This window comes from Acinonyx jubatus, chromosome E4 (assembly GCF_027475565.1).
Source record: "Acinonyx jubatus isolate Ajub_Pintada_27869175 chromosome E4, VMU_Ajub_asm_v1.0, whole genome shotgun sequence".
Classification (NCBI taxonomy): Eukaryota; Metazoa; Chordata; class Mammalia; order Carnivora; family Felidae; genus Acinonyx; species Acinonyx jubatus.
The window spans coordinates 1,251,379-1,266,865 of NC_069395.1; the positions used below are offsets into that span (position 1 = coordinate 1,251,379).

The window sequence follows — 15,487 nt, forward strand, 5'->3', positions numbered from 1 at the left end:
CTACGCCATGATCGCTGGCTGGACATCTCCCGTGGACTCTTGCCCAAACCAAAATCTGGTCCTCCCGTTCTGGAGCCCGTCTTTCTCTGAAACTCTCCTCCCGCTTTATATAAGTAAGACTACGGAGCCAACGAAGAATGGCAACATAAGAAATGGCTCCCCCTCCAATGCCATTCCATGTTACCCACCCCCCACCCCCCACCCCGTCTTCCGAGGACCACGTGGGGAGAACTATTTCCCACCTCCTACCTCGACGGGCGCTGTTCGAGGCTGTCTCTGGAGCATGCGCAGTGACATCTCACCCCCACCCCTCCCCACACCCCCACCGGGCTCCCGCATTAAGCCCGGGGTTCGCAGCCGCAGCCGGGATCGGGCACCCGGGGGCGGGCGGGCATGGTAAGGCCATGGCTGAGGGTGAGGACATGCAGACCTTCACTTCCATCATGGACGCGCTGGTCCGCATCAGTGTGAGTTACGGTGGGGTCGAGGGGAGAGGACGGAGGTGGGGGGCGGGGGGAGCGCAGGGGTCCGGGGCCGGCCGGGACCTTGAACAGGTGGAGATGAGGCAAGATGCCGGGATGCAGGCAGGGGCCTGGGGAGGTCAGAGGGGTTCGGGGTGCAGGTTGGAGAGGGTAAGCCCGGAGGCAGCCCGGAGGTGAGTGAGGTGGCGTCCATCTGCTGGGGTATGAGGAACCAGGAGCCGCCCGGATGCAGCGGCTGGGCTGGGGTGCCCGCCGGCAGTGCACCAGGGCTGGGGCTCTGTACGCTACGAGGAGGGGGCGTGTGTGAGCTCGGATGTTTTCCAAGAAAACTGAGGCTAGGTGAGGGGCGATGAAGGAGCCGCCCCACGGTGCAGTTCCAAATTTGGACCCTTCGGCGAGACCCCACCCCACCGCGCCCCCACTCAGGGCTGCCTCGGAGCCCGCGGTTGTCATGGCAACCCGTGCCCGGCTCTCCCAGGGGCGGTGCCAACCCTGCCCCCCCCACCACTTCCTTCCCCCTCCCTGCCTTTCCCTCCCTCCTTTGTGTCAGCTGCGCCCCTGACCGGGATGGCTGCGAAGAGAGGGACCAAGGTGAGGCGGGGGGGTGGGGCATAGCTTGAGGACCCCCTCCACCAAAAAAGGGAGGGGTACTTCCGGTGGGGAGGGGGCAAGTAGGCGGGAGCTGGGCTCCCGGTCGCCTGGGGAGGGGGTTGCGGCTAGTCAGGGGGAGGGGGAGGGGGCGGGAGGGCCGGACGGGCGGGGGCGAAGGGAATGGGCTCGTCTCGCCGACCCGAGGAGCCGGGTGGGAAAATGAAGGCTGGGGAATGGAGCCTGGGGCGGCCGCGGGCCGAGCCGCGGCAAGATGATGGACGCGGTGAGCGGGAGGATGGAGAGCGAGCGGCGCCTGGCTATAGGGAGGAGTCACGCCGGGGCGGAGGGGGGTGCCCCCGAAGGGGGCGGGGGTCCGCACCGAGCTGCAGAATGGGCGGTGTCCTTGAGAGCAGCTGGCGGCCCAGAGGTGGGGGGAGGCGGGCAATGGCCAGGGGAGAGGGGCTGCGGGCCCAGCTCCCCCGCAGGGGGAGCGAGAGGGGCGGGGCTAGAGGCTGGGGGAGGCTGGCGCTCCAACCCGCCCCCCCCCCCCCCACCGTGGGCTTTAGCTCTGTGCCAGAGCAGGAGAGGCAGGCGACAGAGCCGGGAAGGTGTATGAACCAGGCCCGGCCGGTGCTGGGGAAAAGCCTTAGGCAGCTCGTCTTCTTGCCCCTGCTCGAGACCCCGTGGGTTTCTGAGGGCAGCTGAGAGGCCTGTCGAGATGTGCCCGGTGTCGTGCTCTGAGCCGGCCTCCTGCTGTCTCCACAGACAAGCATGAAGAACATGGAGAGAGAGCTGCTGTGTCCGGTGTGTCAAGAGATGTACAAGCAGCCACTGGTGCTGCCCTGTACCCACAACGTGTGCCAGGCCTGTGCCCGGGAGGTGCTGGGCCAGCAGGGCTACATAGGCCACGGTGGGGACCCCAGCTCCGAGCCCACCTCTCCTGCCTCCACCCCTTCCACCCGGAGTCCCCGCCTCGGGCGCAGAACTCTCCCCAAGCCGGACCGCTTGGATCGGCTGCTTAAGTCAGGTGGGGCTGGGTCCCGGGGACCGGGGGTGGGGACGCTGGGGTGTCCACGGGGAAGATGGAAACCTCCGTCGCTGGTCAGGGGCATCTGTCTTGCGGGGGGTGAGGAGACCGTTCATACAGGCTGTAATGCGAGCTGAGCTCTGGCACAATAAAAAGTCTTTTTTTTTTTTTTCCACGGAGCAGACTCCCTGCCCCTCGGCTGGCCGAAATGCTCACCTCCCTACCTCCCTGCACTTCCACAGGCTTTGGGACGTACCCCGGGCGGAAGCGAGGCGCCCTGCACCCCCAGGTGATCATGTTCCCGTGCCCAGCCTGCCAGGGCGATGTGGATCTGGGGGAGCGGGGCCTGGCAGGGCTGTTCCGGAACCTGACCCTCGAGCGCGTGGTAGAGCGGTACCGCCAGAGCGTGAGTGTGGGCGGCGCCATCCTGTGCCAGCTGTGCAAGCCCCCGCCACTAGAGGCCACCAAGGGCTGCACCGAGTGCCGAGCCACCTTTTGCAACGAGTGCTTCAAGCTCTTCCACCCCTGGGGCACCCAGAAGGCCCAGCACGAGCCCACGCTGCCCACCCTCTCCTTCCGCCCCAAGGTGAGCCAGCCCTCCAAGAGCCTGCGGAGGGAGGGACGCGGTGGTGCCGCACAGTGGGGGGCGAGCCCGGGTCTGTGGGCTCGAGAAAGGAGGTGGGTGGAGGTTCGCCTCTGCCTGCCGGGCTCCTCTTTCTGTAACAACAACAGCAAAAAGGCACCGGACGAGTCTTTAAACATCGTCCAGCCTCCATCCTGTCTGCTGAATGAGAACGATAACATCTGCCCTGCCATCCCCATGCCCTGAGGGTTGTGGAAGGGATCACATGAGATAGTGTTTGTGAAAGTTACCTGTAGGCTGAAAAGATCTGTCTGCGTTCACGCGTTCGCTGAGTAAATATTTATCAAGCCTGGTGCCTGGTGCTATTCTAGACGCCGGGGATAGGGCAGTGAACAAGATGGGCAAGGTTAATTATTAACCGCAAGGCGAAGATTAATTATCGTTATTATTGCTATTAGCATGCATCCGGAGGTAGAGGGGAGGGCGGAGCTAGGGGAAGACCTGGTGCAGGCCAGGCTCCCTTTGGTGCCAGTGTGCACCACCAGGTGGCACTGTGGAGCACCCCAGGCAGGCTCCCCCACAGGGCTGTGGAGAGGCAGGGCCAAGCGCTTGGGTGGTCGGTCAGCCCCATCAAGCCCGCCGTCGGCTGACTCCGTCACTGCTCTCTCTGTCCCTAGGGCCTGATGTGCCCAGACCACAAGGAAGAGGTGACCCATTACTGCAAGACGTGCCAGCGGCTGGTGTGCCAGCTCTGCCGGGTGAGGCGCACCCACGGTGGGCACAAGATCACACCGGTGCTCAGCGCCTACCAGGCCCTCAAGGTGAGGACTCTGCCTCGCTCAGCCCACACTCACGCCTTCTGGCACCTCCTCCCACATGCTGGCCTCTGCCGAGCTAGGCATGATGCCCACCTCTTTCTTCCCCCTCAGGACAAGCTGACAAAGAGCCTGACATACATCCTGGGAAACCAGGACACGGTACAGACCCAGATCTGTGAGCTGGAGGAGACCGTGAGGCACACCGAGGTGAGGGAGGGCATGGAGGTGGGCCCTGGGCCCTGCCGGGGAGTGGGAGCCGGAGGGGGGGTGTGTGTGGGCATGGCCCGATCACCTGCTTGCCAGCTCAGGAGGCCCATGTGGGGTCCAGGGATGTGTTGGGGTTCTGGTTAAGCCAGGTTGGCTGGGACATGGGTGCCCCAGACGAGGCTGTACCTGGGGCTACAGTGGGGACAGGGTGGCGGTCACCCAGGACAGGGAGAGCTTGGAAAGCCCCGGAGACATAGCTCAGATGCCCTCAGGCTCGGCTGCCGCGGAGGATGGCACACACCTCTGACACTTTCTGGCAGATGGCTCGAATCGGCCGACGTGGGGATAGACAATAAGGAAGGGGCGGAGGCCGGTGGACATTAGTGCGGTCGTGGCCTCTCTTGTTTGGGGGACTCCTTAAGGGCTCAGGGTTGTGGTGTGGGCATCCAGGAAGGTCAGCACAAAGCTTCAGAAGTTAAACCCATGTGGGTGTCCGGGGGGTCTTTGGAGACGCGAGCCTGGCTCTGTTGGAACGGGCGGGTAGGGTTTCCCCAGATCTGCCGTGGTCCCGGCCCCGGTGTGGCGCCCCAGGAGGCAGGCACACGTGCTGCCTTCGAGAGGAAGATAGTGAGTGTTGCTCTCTGGGCAGGTGAGTGGCCAGCAGGCCAAGGAGGAGGTGTCCCAGCTGGTGCGGGGGCTGGGGGCTGTGCTGGAGGAGAAGCGGGCATCGCTGCTCCAGGCCATTGAGGAGTGCCAGCAGGAGCGCCTGGCCCGTCTCGGCGCCCAGATCCAGGAGCACCGGAGCCTACTGGATGGCTCAGGCCTGGTGGGCTATGCCCAGGAGGTTCTTAAGGAAACAGACCAGCCCTGCTTTGTGCAAGCAGCCAAGCAGCTGCACAACAGGTACCCGGGGGCGCGGCCCAGGGCGCGGGGGCGCAGGGGTGCGGCCAGTGTCGAGGACGGCATGCGAGGTGCAGCCCCCTGGACAGACGCAGGGGTGCGGCCAGTGTCGGGGACAGCGCGCGAGGTGCTGCCCGGTGGACAGACAGGTCCCCAGGCTTTAACACCGGGCCCAACTGGTACCCAGCTCGCCTGCGGGGACAGGAGGAGACCCACGGCAGGGGCCGAGGCTCTAGGGACAGGCAGGGCCGGGCGGAGGGGAAGGGCGGCGGCCCGGAGGGCCGTGCCTGACCCTTGCCCGCCCCCGTCGCAGGATTGCCCGGGCCACGGAGGCCCTGCAGACCTTCCGGCCGGCCGCCAGCTCCTCCTTCCGACACTGTCAGCTGGACGTGGGGCGTGAGATGAAGCTGCTGACAGAGCTTAACTTCCTGCGAGGTAAGGAGGTGGCCAGGCCCCGTGCCCCATTAGAGCCCTCCCCCGTCTCCCCCCCCAGCAGCGGGCCCGGGGGGCAGCGCCCACCGGGGACGTCCCGGCCTCCTGCCCAGCCCGGCCTAGCCGCCCCTCCCCGCCGCCGCCCGCCCGCCCGCCCGGCCACACCGCGCTCAGCGCTGCTTCTCCCTCTCTTTGTTTGTAGGCTGTGGCCACCGCGGACTCCGCTCCGGAGCACCCCAGGCAAGTCAGCGGCCCTGCCCCGGGGGCCCTGCCCTGCCGCCCCCACACAGCTCGGCCACCCACCCCTGCTTCCTTCTTGGTCCTCCCCCTCCAGCGCCCTCTGTCTCTCTCTCTGCCTGCCTTGGGCTGCCTAATCCCTGCCCTCTGACCTTTTGTCCTCCGGACCCTCACCCTCGCCCTCTCTACTTGCCTCCTCTTCCCCTTGACCCTGGTCTCCTGCTGCTGTCGGGCTCTCACTCGCCCCCTCCCGGCCCCTGCTCTCTGGCTTGCTGGCCCTCGCGTCTGTCTCCCTCCCGCCCTGCCCCCTCCTCCTGTCCGTGCCCTTTAGCCTGGGTTCCAGTGGCCTTTGTCCGCCTTTCCCCTGGGCCCTTCTTTATCCATAGAATGAACAAGGTCATAGAAAGAAGGGTCCCCATCTGGTCTAATACCTTTTTTGACAGAGGAGGAAACTGAGGCCCAGAAAAGGGAAGCAACTGACCTAAGGCCAGAGTGAGAGAACGGCAGGCCAGGACGGGCACGAGGCCCCCTGCCCCCTGCCCCGTCCACACCCGTCTCTCCCCTGGGCTGTGCCCTGCCCGCCCCCTGCCCGGCCCCCGGCCCCCAGACGGCCTTCTCCGCAGCTCCCCCTCACCCACACTCACCCCCCCGGCCCCCGCTGCTTCCCCTTCCCTTGCCCGCCCTCCACGCCAGGCCGCTGACCAGGCCCCCACTGACCCCCTCTGTCTCTTCCCACAGTGCCCGAGGCTCCCGTCATCGACACCCAGCGCACCTTTGCCTACGACCAGATATTCCTGTGCTGGCGACTGCCCCCCCACTCGCCACCCGCCTGGCACTACACCATCGAGTTCCGGCGCACCGATGTGCCCGCCCAGCCGGGCCCCACCCGCTGGCAGCGGCGGGAGGAGGTGAGGGGCACCAGCGCCCTGCTCGAGAACCCCGACACGGGCTCCGTGTACGTGCTGCGCGTGCGGGGCTGCAACAAGGCCGGCTATGGCGAGTACAGCGAAGACGTGCACCTGCACACGCCCCCCGCACCCGGTGAGCGGCGCCCGGCTGGGCACAGTGCGGCCTTCGAGGCGCGTAGGGTACGCGGGGACCCGCTGAGGCCACCGACGGCCGGCGAGACAGCACAGCGGGCCGCGCGCCAGCTCTGGGGCTGGACCACCTGGGTTCAGACGCCCGCTCTGCCTCTTGCCAGCTGTGGCTTTGGGCAAGCTATTTGTCCTCTCTGAACTTCGGGTCCCTCTTCCGTAGGGACAATAGCAGTATTGTTGCTGTGAGAAGGGACTGAGGTCCGTTCCCAGTAGTAAGTGTGAGGGCAGTGACTCTCCAGAAAATGGTCTGGCCCCTGGGGCGCGGGCGGAATCCAGGAGCATCACCACCCAAGTGGGGTGTAAGGGCCGGGTGTGAGCACCAGAGCGTGGGCTGGAAGGCGTGGGTCGGTGGGGAGGGGGGTGTCACAGCTGGGACGGAGCGGCAGTGGGGGCTCTTGGGGGGGGGGGGGCGCGGCCACAGGAGAGGGCCAGGAGGAGGCGCTGCAGGCCAACTGGGAGACCGGTGTCTGGACCCACTAGTCACTCCTAAAATTCTTCTTGGGGTCCCAAGCCCATTTGGGATGCCCCCTTTTTTCCCCTCATGCCCCCGACGGTGGTCCTCCAGGCCCTGGTCCCCAGAGCCCCCGCCCAGCTCTCAGCAGCTTGTTCCATGTCCTGAAACCCCCCAGTGTCCCCCAAGGCCTGGGTTTGTCCCTGAAGCCCTTTCTTTGCCTCCCTCCCCCTCTGCAGTCCTGCACTTCTTCCTCGACGGCCGCTGGGGCACGAGCCGAGAGCGTCTGGCCATCAGCAAGGACCAGCGAGCGGTGCGGAGTGTTCCCGGGCTGCCCCTGCTGCTGGCCGCTGAGCGGCTGCTCACCGGCTGCCACCTGAGCGTGGACGTGGTCCTGGGAGACGTGGCCGTGACCCAGGGCCGCAGCTACTGGGCCTGTGCCGTGGACCCAGCCTCCTACCTGGTCAAGGTGGGCGTCGGGCTGGAGAGCAAGCTTCAGGAGAGCTTCCAGGGAGCCCCCGATGTGGTCAGCCCCAGGTCAGGCCTCTCGGGGAGGGACGGGGTGTGGGGGCCCTGGGTGGGGGAGCCGGGCCCAGGACGGGGTGGCAGCAGGAGATCGGGAGCAGGGACGCGGGGCCGAGCCCGGCGTGGGCTCCGCCCAAGGGGCTTGGAGGCTTGCTTTTCGGAGGAGTGTGTTGCTTGGAAAGGGATGTGGGGAGAGGGGCCGTCCACCTGCTTCCACCTGTCCCTCAGGCCCACCAGGCCACCTGTCCGGCCTCTGCATCTCCCAACGCCGTTTCCAACGTGCTGTCTCCACAAAACCCACTCTTCCCAGGACCTCCTTCACCGCGTCTGTTTTCAACATCCTAAAATCCTTCCCTTGACGTTGCCATCTCCACCCCCCCCTATTGCCAGCGCCCTGCTTAACGTCCCCCACGCGTGTGCCTCCCCGAACCCTTTCTCCCCGCACTGTCCCTAAACACCCCATTTCTCTGAAATGCACCCCCATCCCACACCCCTCCACCCCAGCTCTCTCCCAACACCTGCCTTCCCGACAGCCTTTCTCTCCCCAGCCCCTCGGTCACTAAGCCGTCTCAACCCCCTCAAACCCTCCTCGAGCTCCTTGCCGGCGTGATGCCCCTCCCCCATTGCTCTCCTCACCCCTTCCTGTCTCCTGCCTCCTCATGGTGCCTGATCCTCACCTCCTTCTCCCCTACCTCTCGTGTCAACGTCCTTGCCCTTCGATACCGCTTTCCTCGTGGACTCAGCCCCCCCCCCCGCCCCATATTCTAACCCCTGTGTCTGCGATGCGTCCCAAGTCGATCCTTTCAACCACTCGCTCCCCGACATCCCGTCCTCTCGCCGTCTCAGCCCTCGGCCCCACCCCACCCCTTGTGTCTCAGCCAGCCCTCGCCGCCCCCCCCCCCGCCCCACTTCCCCCCCTCCGCTCCCAACACCTTCCCACCCACCGGCTCCCGCAGGTACGACCCGGACAGCGGACACGACAGCGGTGCCGAGGACGCCACCGTGGAGGCTTCGCCACCTTTCGCCTTCCTGACCATCGGCATGGGCAAGATCCTGCTGGGGTCGGGGGCCAGCTCCAACGCGGGGCTGACGGGGCGGGACGGCCCCGCGGCCAGCTGCACCGTGCCCCTGCCGCCCCGCCTGGGCATCTGCCTGGACTACGAGCGGGGCCGAGTTTCTTTCTTGGACGCCGTGTCCTTCCGCGGGCTCCTGGAGTGCCCCCTGGACTGCTCGGGGCCCGTGTGCCCTGCCTTCTGCTTCATCGGGGGCGGTGCCGTCCAACTGCAGGAGCCCGTGGGCACCAAGCCTGAGAGGAAGGTCACCATCGGGGGCTTTGCCAAGCTGGACTGACCCGGGCCCTGCCCTCCCCAGGCCTGCTGGAGCCGGGTTATGCCTCCGGCAGCTTCCCCCTCACGCTCCTCCTGCCGTGCCCTCTGGCCCCTTACCCGATGTCTGTGTATTCCTGGGGCCTTCCCTCCACCAGGGGACTCTCCTCTGCTCACCTTTCTAGATATCCCTCATTCCCTCCAGCCCCCGCCGAGTCTCTGCCCCACACCCTGCCCTTGGCATCTTACCCGAGTCACGGAGGGGCCCCCTTCCCCATCCCTGTCCCGTGCCTCTCCCCCGGCTGCCGGGGAGGGAAGGCAACTGGAACTCTGGGCATGATCCCCAGTCTGCCCTCTGCACTCTGCCCTGCCCAGCTCCCTGCCCCGTCAGTCCTCAACTACAGCCTTGGGGCGGGCAGGCTTTTTTGGCCAGACACTGCCCAGGCGCTCCCTGGTGAGGGGAAGGGGGCCCCGTCATCCTGCTTTAGTCGTTGGGGTCCCCACGCCCCTCGGCCGCATGCCTGTATCCCCTGTCTCCCTCTTGCATGCTTTACCCCGTCCCACACCCACGCCAACGTGCCAAGTCTCCCGTGGGGCCCCAGCTGAGGTTGGGTGTCCCCCGTGGGTTGGGCTAGGCAAGGCCTCTGGGGTCCGCTGCTGCCCCCCTGCAGTGGGCACTGCCCGGCCTGTGCCGAACAACAGCTGTTATTTTCATGGTTTATAAACAATAAACTGTGATGCCGGCACATCTCTGCCTTCCATTCCTTTGTTTCCTGTGCTGGGCGTAGCAGACGGGAAGGACCCAGGGTGCAGCACCGTGGCTCAGAGCAGGGGTGCTGGGCGGACCCGGGGCCCGAGGGAAGGAGGTCCCTGGCCGGGTGCTCTGGGCCTCCCGCCACACCGGCTCCCGCTCAGGCCCAGGCTGACGGCGGCCTTCAGGGGACCCGCCGTCCTGGTGGCTGCCGGCCCGGCGGGGGCCCAGGGCCCCAGGGGATGTGGCGAGAGGGCAGGCCCCGTGCCTGGGCCCGAAGGGGTCAGGGAAGCAGAACCACTTCCCCATTCCCGGGGCGCCTGGAGTCGACCCCGCTGGCCAGGGAGGGGGCCGGGCCTGGCGCCAGCACCTCCGGATCTGGGATCTGATGCAGCTTATCGTGGTGGCCGTGTTGACTCTGCCTGCGTTATCGCGGCCCAGGGGCTTACTTCACACCCCGGGACGCTAAGAATAGAGCCGCCAGGGGCACGGGGCCAAGGGGAGGCAAGGGTGTGGCCGCCACCAGCCCCCAGCCCAGGAGAGGGGTGAGGACAGCCGCGGGTGCAGGTGGAGCCGGGTCACGCCAGCCTCGGAGCCGCCTCGGTTTCGTTTCCTCCTTCCTCCTGCGCCGCCAGGGATGGGAAGAGGTGACCGGCACCCCAATGTCGTCTCCTCACCACGCCTCCTGCTTTCCAGATGAACCCCACCTCTTGCCTTCTCCCCCCCCCCACCCCCTGCAAAGACCCCTTCCAGGTCCCCTCCCCACATTCGGCACCCCCATCTACGGGTCACAGAGGGTCACGAGGGGCCACAGACGACAGATCCCAAGGTGGCAGCACAGAGGGGGTCCACGTTTTATTCAGCCACATTCTGGGGCTAACTTCCCTCTCAGGGCTCTCTGGGCCTGTTTTCCTGGGAGCCACTGTCCCAGGCTTGTCCCCAAGGGGCTCCAATGGGTTTCGGCAGGGCCGAGGCCAGTGAGGGGACGTGATGGGGCCTGTGAGTGGCCCAAGCTGAACTGCCAGCTCACCAGCCCAGGACGGAGCTGAGAGGAGAGGCCTGGCAGCAAGGAGCCCGGGGGAGGCAGCTGGCACCGGCTGGACGCGGGCAGGCAACACGCCCTACAAGTCAGCAGAGGTGGCCGCCGGGTTCGTGTAAGCGAGGCTGCCGCCGCCGTTGCCCGCGGAGACCTGGGTGGGGGGAGACGCCGGCTGAGAGCGCCTCCCGGGGCTGCGGGTCCCACCCCAGGCGGGGTAACAGGCCCGAGACTCTCACTACCTCTGGAAGGGTTAATTGGAAAAACACCTGCCGCCCCGCTGGCAGCCAGGTGACCGTAAACAGGGGCCTCTCCTCCTCCCTCCGCTCCCCTTCACTCCCTCCCCTGGGCTCTCAGCAGCCCCCCTGCCCTCCCCTACTGCTCCCTTCTCCTTCCATCCTCTGTGCCTGCAGCCCCGGCAGGTGTATGCGTGTCTCCGTAAAACTGGGGGAAGGAAGTCCGCGGGCGAAGGAAAACAGGGTCAAGGGAAGGAAGCTCCCCTCCCCCACCTGGAGTGGCGTTCCAGCCCCAGGTGGCCCGAGTAATTATTTACCAGGCCCTGGAGAGAAAGGCCAGGTGAGCAGAGGGGGAGGAGGGGTCCTTGCTTCCTCCAGAGGCCAGAGGCCCGCGGCGCCCAGGCTCGCCTGGCGAGACTTCTTAGCCCACGTTCCTGCCAGCCTTTCTCTATCTACTCTCCACTGTCAGGAGCCTGGAGGGGAGGCGGGGCACAGGTGCCTCTTCCCTTGTGAGTCCCTGCGGGAAGGGCTCCCCTGGGCACGGAGCCTCACCCCCTTCATGTCTGAGATCCCCGTTTGGCACGGCAGGGAACGCTAGCTGGAGACGCCGGACCCTCTCCCTGGAGGTCCCCTTCCTCCCAAGGTCCCCTCCCCAGGCCTCCTCTGACCTCTGACCCCATGCTCCCCGGGCCCTGTGCCGCGTCCTCCGCACCACCTTTCCCTTCCAAGTTCGCCGAGCACCGCGAGCCCCACCCTCACCTCCTCATAGGGGCTGCGTCTGGTACTCCCAGGGGGGATGTAGCGCCCGTGGGTATGGTAGGTGGGGTACTCGCTCATAGGGTGATAGGCATCGCGGGGCGGAAAGAGGTCCAGCTGCCCACAGTTCTTCCGGCGGCACTGACGCACGGTCTGGGGAAACAGGGTGTCAGGGGGGGCCGTGGAGTTCCCTCCAGTGGGGCAGCTGTGGTCAGGGCTGGAGGCCACACACTCACCAGGACAACGAGATAGACGACGGCCAGTGCCAGCAAGACACACACCAGCACCAGCAGGGCGATGCCCCAGCCGGGTACCCCAGACCCGGACCCAGCAGCGGAAGGAAATGACGCGTCACGTACTACGAGGAAAAGCAGCGGTCAAAATACTGTCCCAGGGAGGTGGCCCTCCCCTCCCAGCACTCTGGGGAAGAAGAGCAGGAGCCCGGAGGCGGGAGGGAGGGACCCGGGAGGCGGGGGCCTCACCACGGACACTCGAGATGGACATGTTGTATCTGGCTGCTTCTGCTCTGTGCTCGTCAAGCTGTGTCCTCACGTTGAGGGCATCGGTGGTGCCCTGTCGGAAGGCCAGGGTGCATTCTACCACCACAGATCCTGGCCTGCTCCCGGGGAAAGAGAACTCAGCCAGGAGTCCCAGCGTCCGGGCCAGCAATCCCCCCCCCCCCGCCCCGGGGCTGTGAGTGCGCCAGCCCTCCCCACAGTGGCGGCAACTTCCACCCTCCCCACAGGGCCCACGCCCGGAATTGTACCTGAACTTGATGTTGGAGAGGCCCAGAAAATCTTCCTGATTATAAACCTGCAAAAACTGGGTGAGAGGGGCGGGATTAAGGCTTGATGCAAACCGTTCAGGCGGTTTTGGGGCTGCTGCTGGGGGAGCACGACAGAGAAAAAATAGCCACTCACCCACTCAGAAATGTTTCTCTGCAGCTCCTGGTAGTAGTCGGTGTTGGGATCTTCCAGACAAGAGTTAAACTGAAGGTTCGAAATGGAAAAGGACAGGAAGAAAAAGGAGATCCTAATGGACAACTGGGGAGAAGTCTTATGATTGGAGGAGGTGACGGGCTCCACACTGTGGTTAGTGGCGCTGGTGGTGGTCCTGGCGCTGTGGCTGGCGGGGCTGCTGGTGAAGGATGAGGTGCCAGCGGTGGTCAGGGACGTGGTGTCATTGGCGGTCGGGGACGACATGTCAGTGGTGGTCAGGGACAAGGTGTCGTTGGTGGTCGGGGACGTGGTGTCATTGGTGGTCAGGGACGACGTGTCAGTGGTGGTCGGGGACAAGGTGTCAGTGGTGGTCGGGGACAAGGTGTCAGTGGTGGTCAGGGGCGAGGAGTCGGTGGTTGAGGACAAGGTGTCATTGGTGGTCAGGGACGTGGTGTCATTGGTGGTCAGGGACATGTCAGTGGTGGTCGGGGACAATGTGTCAGTGGTGGTCGGGGACAAGGTGTCAGTGGTGGCCAAGGACAAGGTGTCATTGGTGGTCAGGGACGTGGTGTCATTGGTGGTCAGGGACATGTCAGTGGTGGTCGGGGACAACGTGTCAGTGGTGGCCGAGGACAAGGTGTCATTGGTGGTCAGGGATGAGGTGTCAGTGGTGGTCAGGGATGGGGAGTCAGTGGTGGTCGAGGACAAGGTGTCATTGGTGGTCAGGGACGTGGTGTCATTGGTGGTCGGGGATGACGTGTCAGTGGTGGTCGGGGACAAGGTGTGAGTGGTGGCCGAGGACAAGGTGTCGTTGGTGGTCAGGGATGAGGTGTCAGTGGTGGTCAGGGACGGGGAGTCAGTGGTGGTCGAGGACAAGGTGTCATTGGTGGTCAGGGACGTGGTGTCATTGGTGGTCGGGGACGACGTGTCAGTGGTGGTCGGGGACAAGGTGTGAGTGGTGGCCGAGGACAAGGTGTCGTTGGTGGTCAGGGACATGTCAGTGGTGGTCGGGGATGACGTGTCAGTGGTGGTCAAGGACAAGGTGTGAGTGGTGGTCGAGGACAAGGTGTCATTGGTGGTCAGGGATGAGGTGTCAGTGGTGGTCGGGGACGGGGAGTCAGTGGTGGTCGAGGACAAGGTGTCAGTGGTGGTCAGGGACGACCTGTCAGTGGTGGTCAGGGGCGAAGTGTCAGGGAGTCCTGGGGCGGAGGCCGAGCTTGAGGTAGGGCTGATGGTCAGGGACGAGGTGCCAGCGGTGTCCTGGGCTGCAGTGATAAGTGTAAGAGGTTGAGGGGACAGGTCTGGGTTGGGGTCAAATCAGAACAAGGAGGAAAGACATCCGTCGGCCTCCTGAGAAGCAATGGCACGGGAAGATTCGGAGTGGGGCAAATCCTGGTCGGGCCCTCCTCCTCCTTCCTGGCTGGCAACCTCCCTCTCCCCCCACACCCCTGCTCCTAGCTGTCCATTTCTCTGCTCCTAAGATCTATGTCTCCTGACCCCACCCCCACCCCCCCCCACACCTCCCCAGACTTCTCTTCAGGTCTTTCTATGCCCCTGGCACCGGCTCTCCCCAGGGGCGAGGGGCCGGCTCTTGTCTGTCCTTGGCCGCCCTCCTGTATTCTGGCACAGACCAGGCCGCCCCCGGGGATGCCATCTGCGAGGAAAGAGACCTGACGCAAACGCTGAGAAGACCACACGAGCAAGGCAGCCCCCTCCCCGGCTGTGCCCCTCACCTGTAAGGAGCAGGAGGAAGCAAGGGGCCAGGAAGCGCGGCGTCATGGTGGTGGTGAGCTGGGTGGGGAGGGGGCGGAACACACTCGGGAAGGAGCTGCGTGTGAGGTGGCGCCTGCTGCTTTATACCGGTCCCCGGCCCGCCCTAGGCTCGGCCGGAGCAGGTGACAGGTGACAAAACCCCGCCCCCTCCCCCTTTCCCTACCTCCTACCTCTTCCTCCTCCTCCCCAACCTTTCCTGGCCCCTCAGGTGGGGTACGTGGGCTCCGATCACTCCACTCTCTGACATCCCGCGGGTGCTCCCATCACCGGCCACTGCCCGGCTCCAGAAGAGGAGCAGGGGTGGCGGGTGGGGGGGGAACCGAGGACCTGGGCCTCCTCGGCTCTAGTTTTGGCCTCCGGGCAACAGCCCAGGTGAGAAAAGGGGCAGAGGAAGTGGGCCGGGTTAGGGTCCCGGACCCCGGGCCGAGGAAGCTCACCCTCGCGTCCCTCACCCCGCGCCCCATTCTCAGTGGGCCCCCTGAAGCCCCACCGTGGGGGCTTGGCGGGGGGGGTACGAGAAGGCTCGAGAAAGGGGGGCCCGGGGCCAGTTTTGGACCCCCTCCCCCCGCCACTTCCCGGAACCGCCGCTCCCTTCAGGGTTCCGCGCGCAGATCCACCGAAACCCACAGTCCCCGCCCCTGCCGGGCTTTCCAGGGCCGGCGTTCCCGCCTTGGCTGCCTCCCGAGGAGGGGGCGGGGAAGAAGTCCCACTGGACGCGGGCCGAAACCTGGGCTCCGCGGCACCCCGGGGTCTCTCCTGCCCGGGGCTCCGGCTCGCGGCGGGCGGGGCTCTCCTGCCCCCTGGCGGCCGCGCGCGGGGACCCCGGGCGCCCCGTTGGCCGGAGGGGGCGGCGTGCCCGAGGGCGGCCCGAGGGGCCGGGCGCGCAGGTCTGGGGCTCAGACGCGGAGGGCAGGGACGCTCCGCTCCACCGACGGGAGGGGCTGGCGGCAAGAGGGGGACCCCGGGGCGCGTGGGGGCGGCGTCTGGAGGAGACGGCGCTCAGTGGGTGGGGTCCCGAGGTACGAGGAAGGGGCACCCAAATATGTGGGAGAGGACAGCGGAATGTGGGAGGGGAAACGGGGCAGGTTAGTGACGCATGTGGGCGGCAGAGAGTAGGTGGGGCAACCGAAGGGTATTTGGGGGCCCAGAGTGGCATTGTGGGTGGACAGGCACACGGTGTGACCCGGGGACTGTATGGGGGGGTGCGTGATTGGGCGGGGGGGGGTGGCGAGAAGAACGAAGGGCGCAAACGCTTGGGCGCCGCGCACGTGGAGCGTGGGGGTCGGGCCCCCCCCCAGAGGTTACCTCCCCCCCCCAGCTAC

General features: G+C 66.1%; 2 protein-coding genes across 29 annotated transcripts; one reads left to right on the forward strand and one right to left on the reverse strand.

Moving 5' to 3' along the window:
- Positions 1-62: 62 nt before the first annotated feature.
- Positions 63-9,415, forward strand: TRIM46 (tripartite motif containing 46). 4 transcript variants are annotated; one of them, XM_027048724.2, is made up of 10 exons: positions 71-467; positions 1,839-2,100; positions 2,343-2,686; positions 3,361-3,504; positions 3,613-3,708; positions 4,358-4,611; positions 4,922-5,043; positions 6,016-6,318; positions 7,065-7,362; positions 8,307-9,415. In XM_027048724.2, the coding sequence occupies exons 1-10, from the start codon at positions 153-155 to the stop codon at positions 8,698-8,700; spliced, it is 2,532 nt and encodes an 843-aa protein (XP_026904525.2). In that variant the 5' UTR covers positions 71-152; the 3' UTR covers positions 8,701-9,415. The 4 variants fall into 4 exon arrangements, with proteins under 4 accessions (XP_053065056.1, XP_026904525.2, XP_026904526.2 ...); XM_027048725.2 differs by lacking the exon at positions 71-467 and adding an exon at positions 600-1,073; XM_027048727.2 differs by lacking the exon at positions 71-467 and adding an exon at positions 1,235-1,356.
- Positions 9,416-10,256: 841 nt separating this feature from the next.
- Positions 10,257-14,306, reverse strand: MUC1 (mucin 1, cell surface associated). Of its 25 annotated transcripts, none has more exons than XM_053209106.1 (10): positions 14,126-14,301; positions 13,366-13,657; positions 13,102-13,293; positions 12,913-12,936; positions 12,375-12,774; positions 12,221-12,276; positions 11,937-12,070; positions 11,691-11,812; positions 11,458-11,607; positions 10,257-10,616 (listed from the first exon to the last, which is right to left on the reverse strand). In XM_053209106.1, exons 1-10 carry the CDS (start codon positions 14,169-14,171, stop codon positions 10,548-10,550), a joined length of 1,485 nt encoding a protein of 494 aa, XP_053065081.1. In that variant the 5' UTR covers positions 14,172-14,301; the 3' UTR covers positions 10,257-10,547. The 25 variants fall into 25 exon arrangements, with proteins under 25 accessions (XP_053065081.1, XP_053065079.1, XP_053065077.1 ...); XM_053209104.1 differs by having other exon boundaries at positions 12,375-12,960; positions 13,102-13,197; positions 13,270-13,377; positions 13,459-13,657; positions 14,126-14,299; XM_053209102.1 differs by having other exon boundaries at positions 12,375-13,197; positions 13,270-13,317; positions 13,435-13,470; positions 13,525-13,657; positions 14,126-14,288.
- Positions 14,307-15,487: the final 1,181 nt, after the last annotated feature.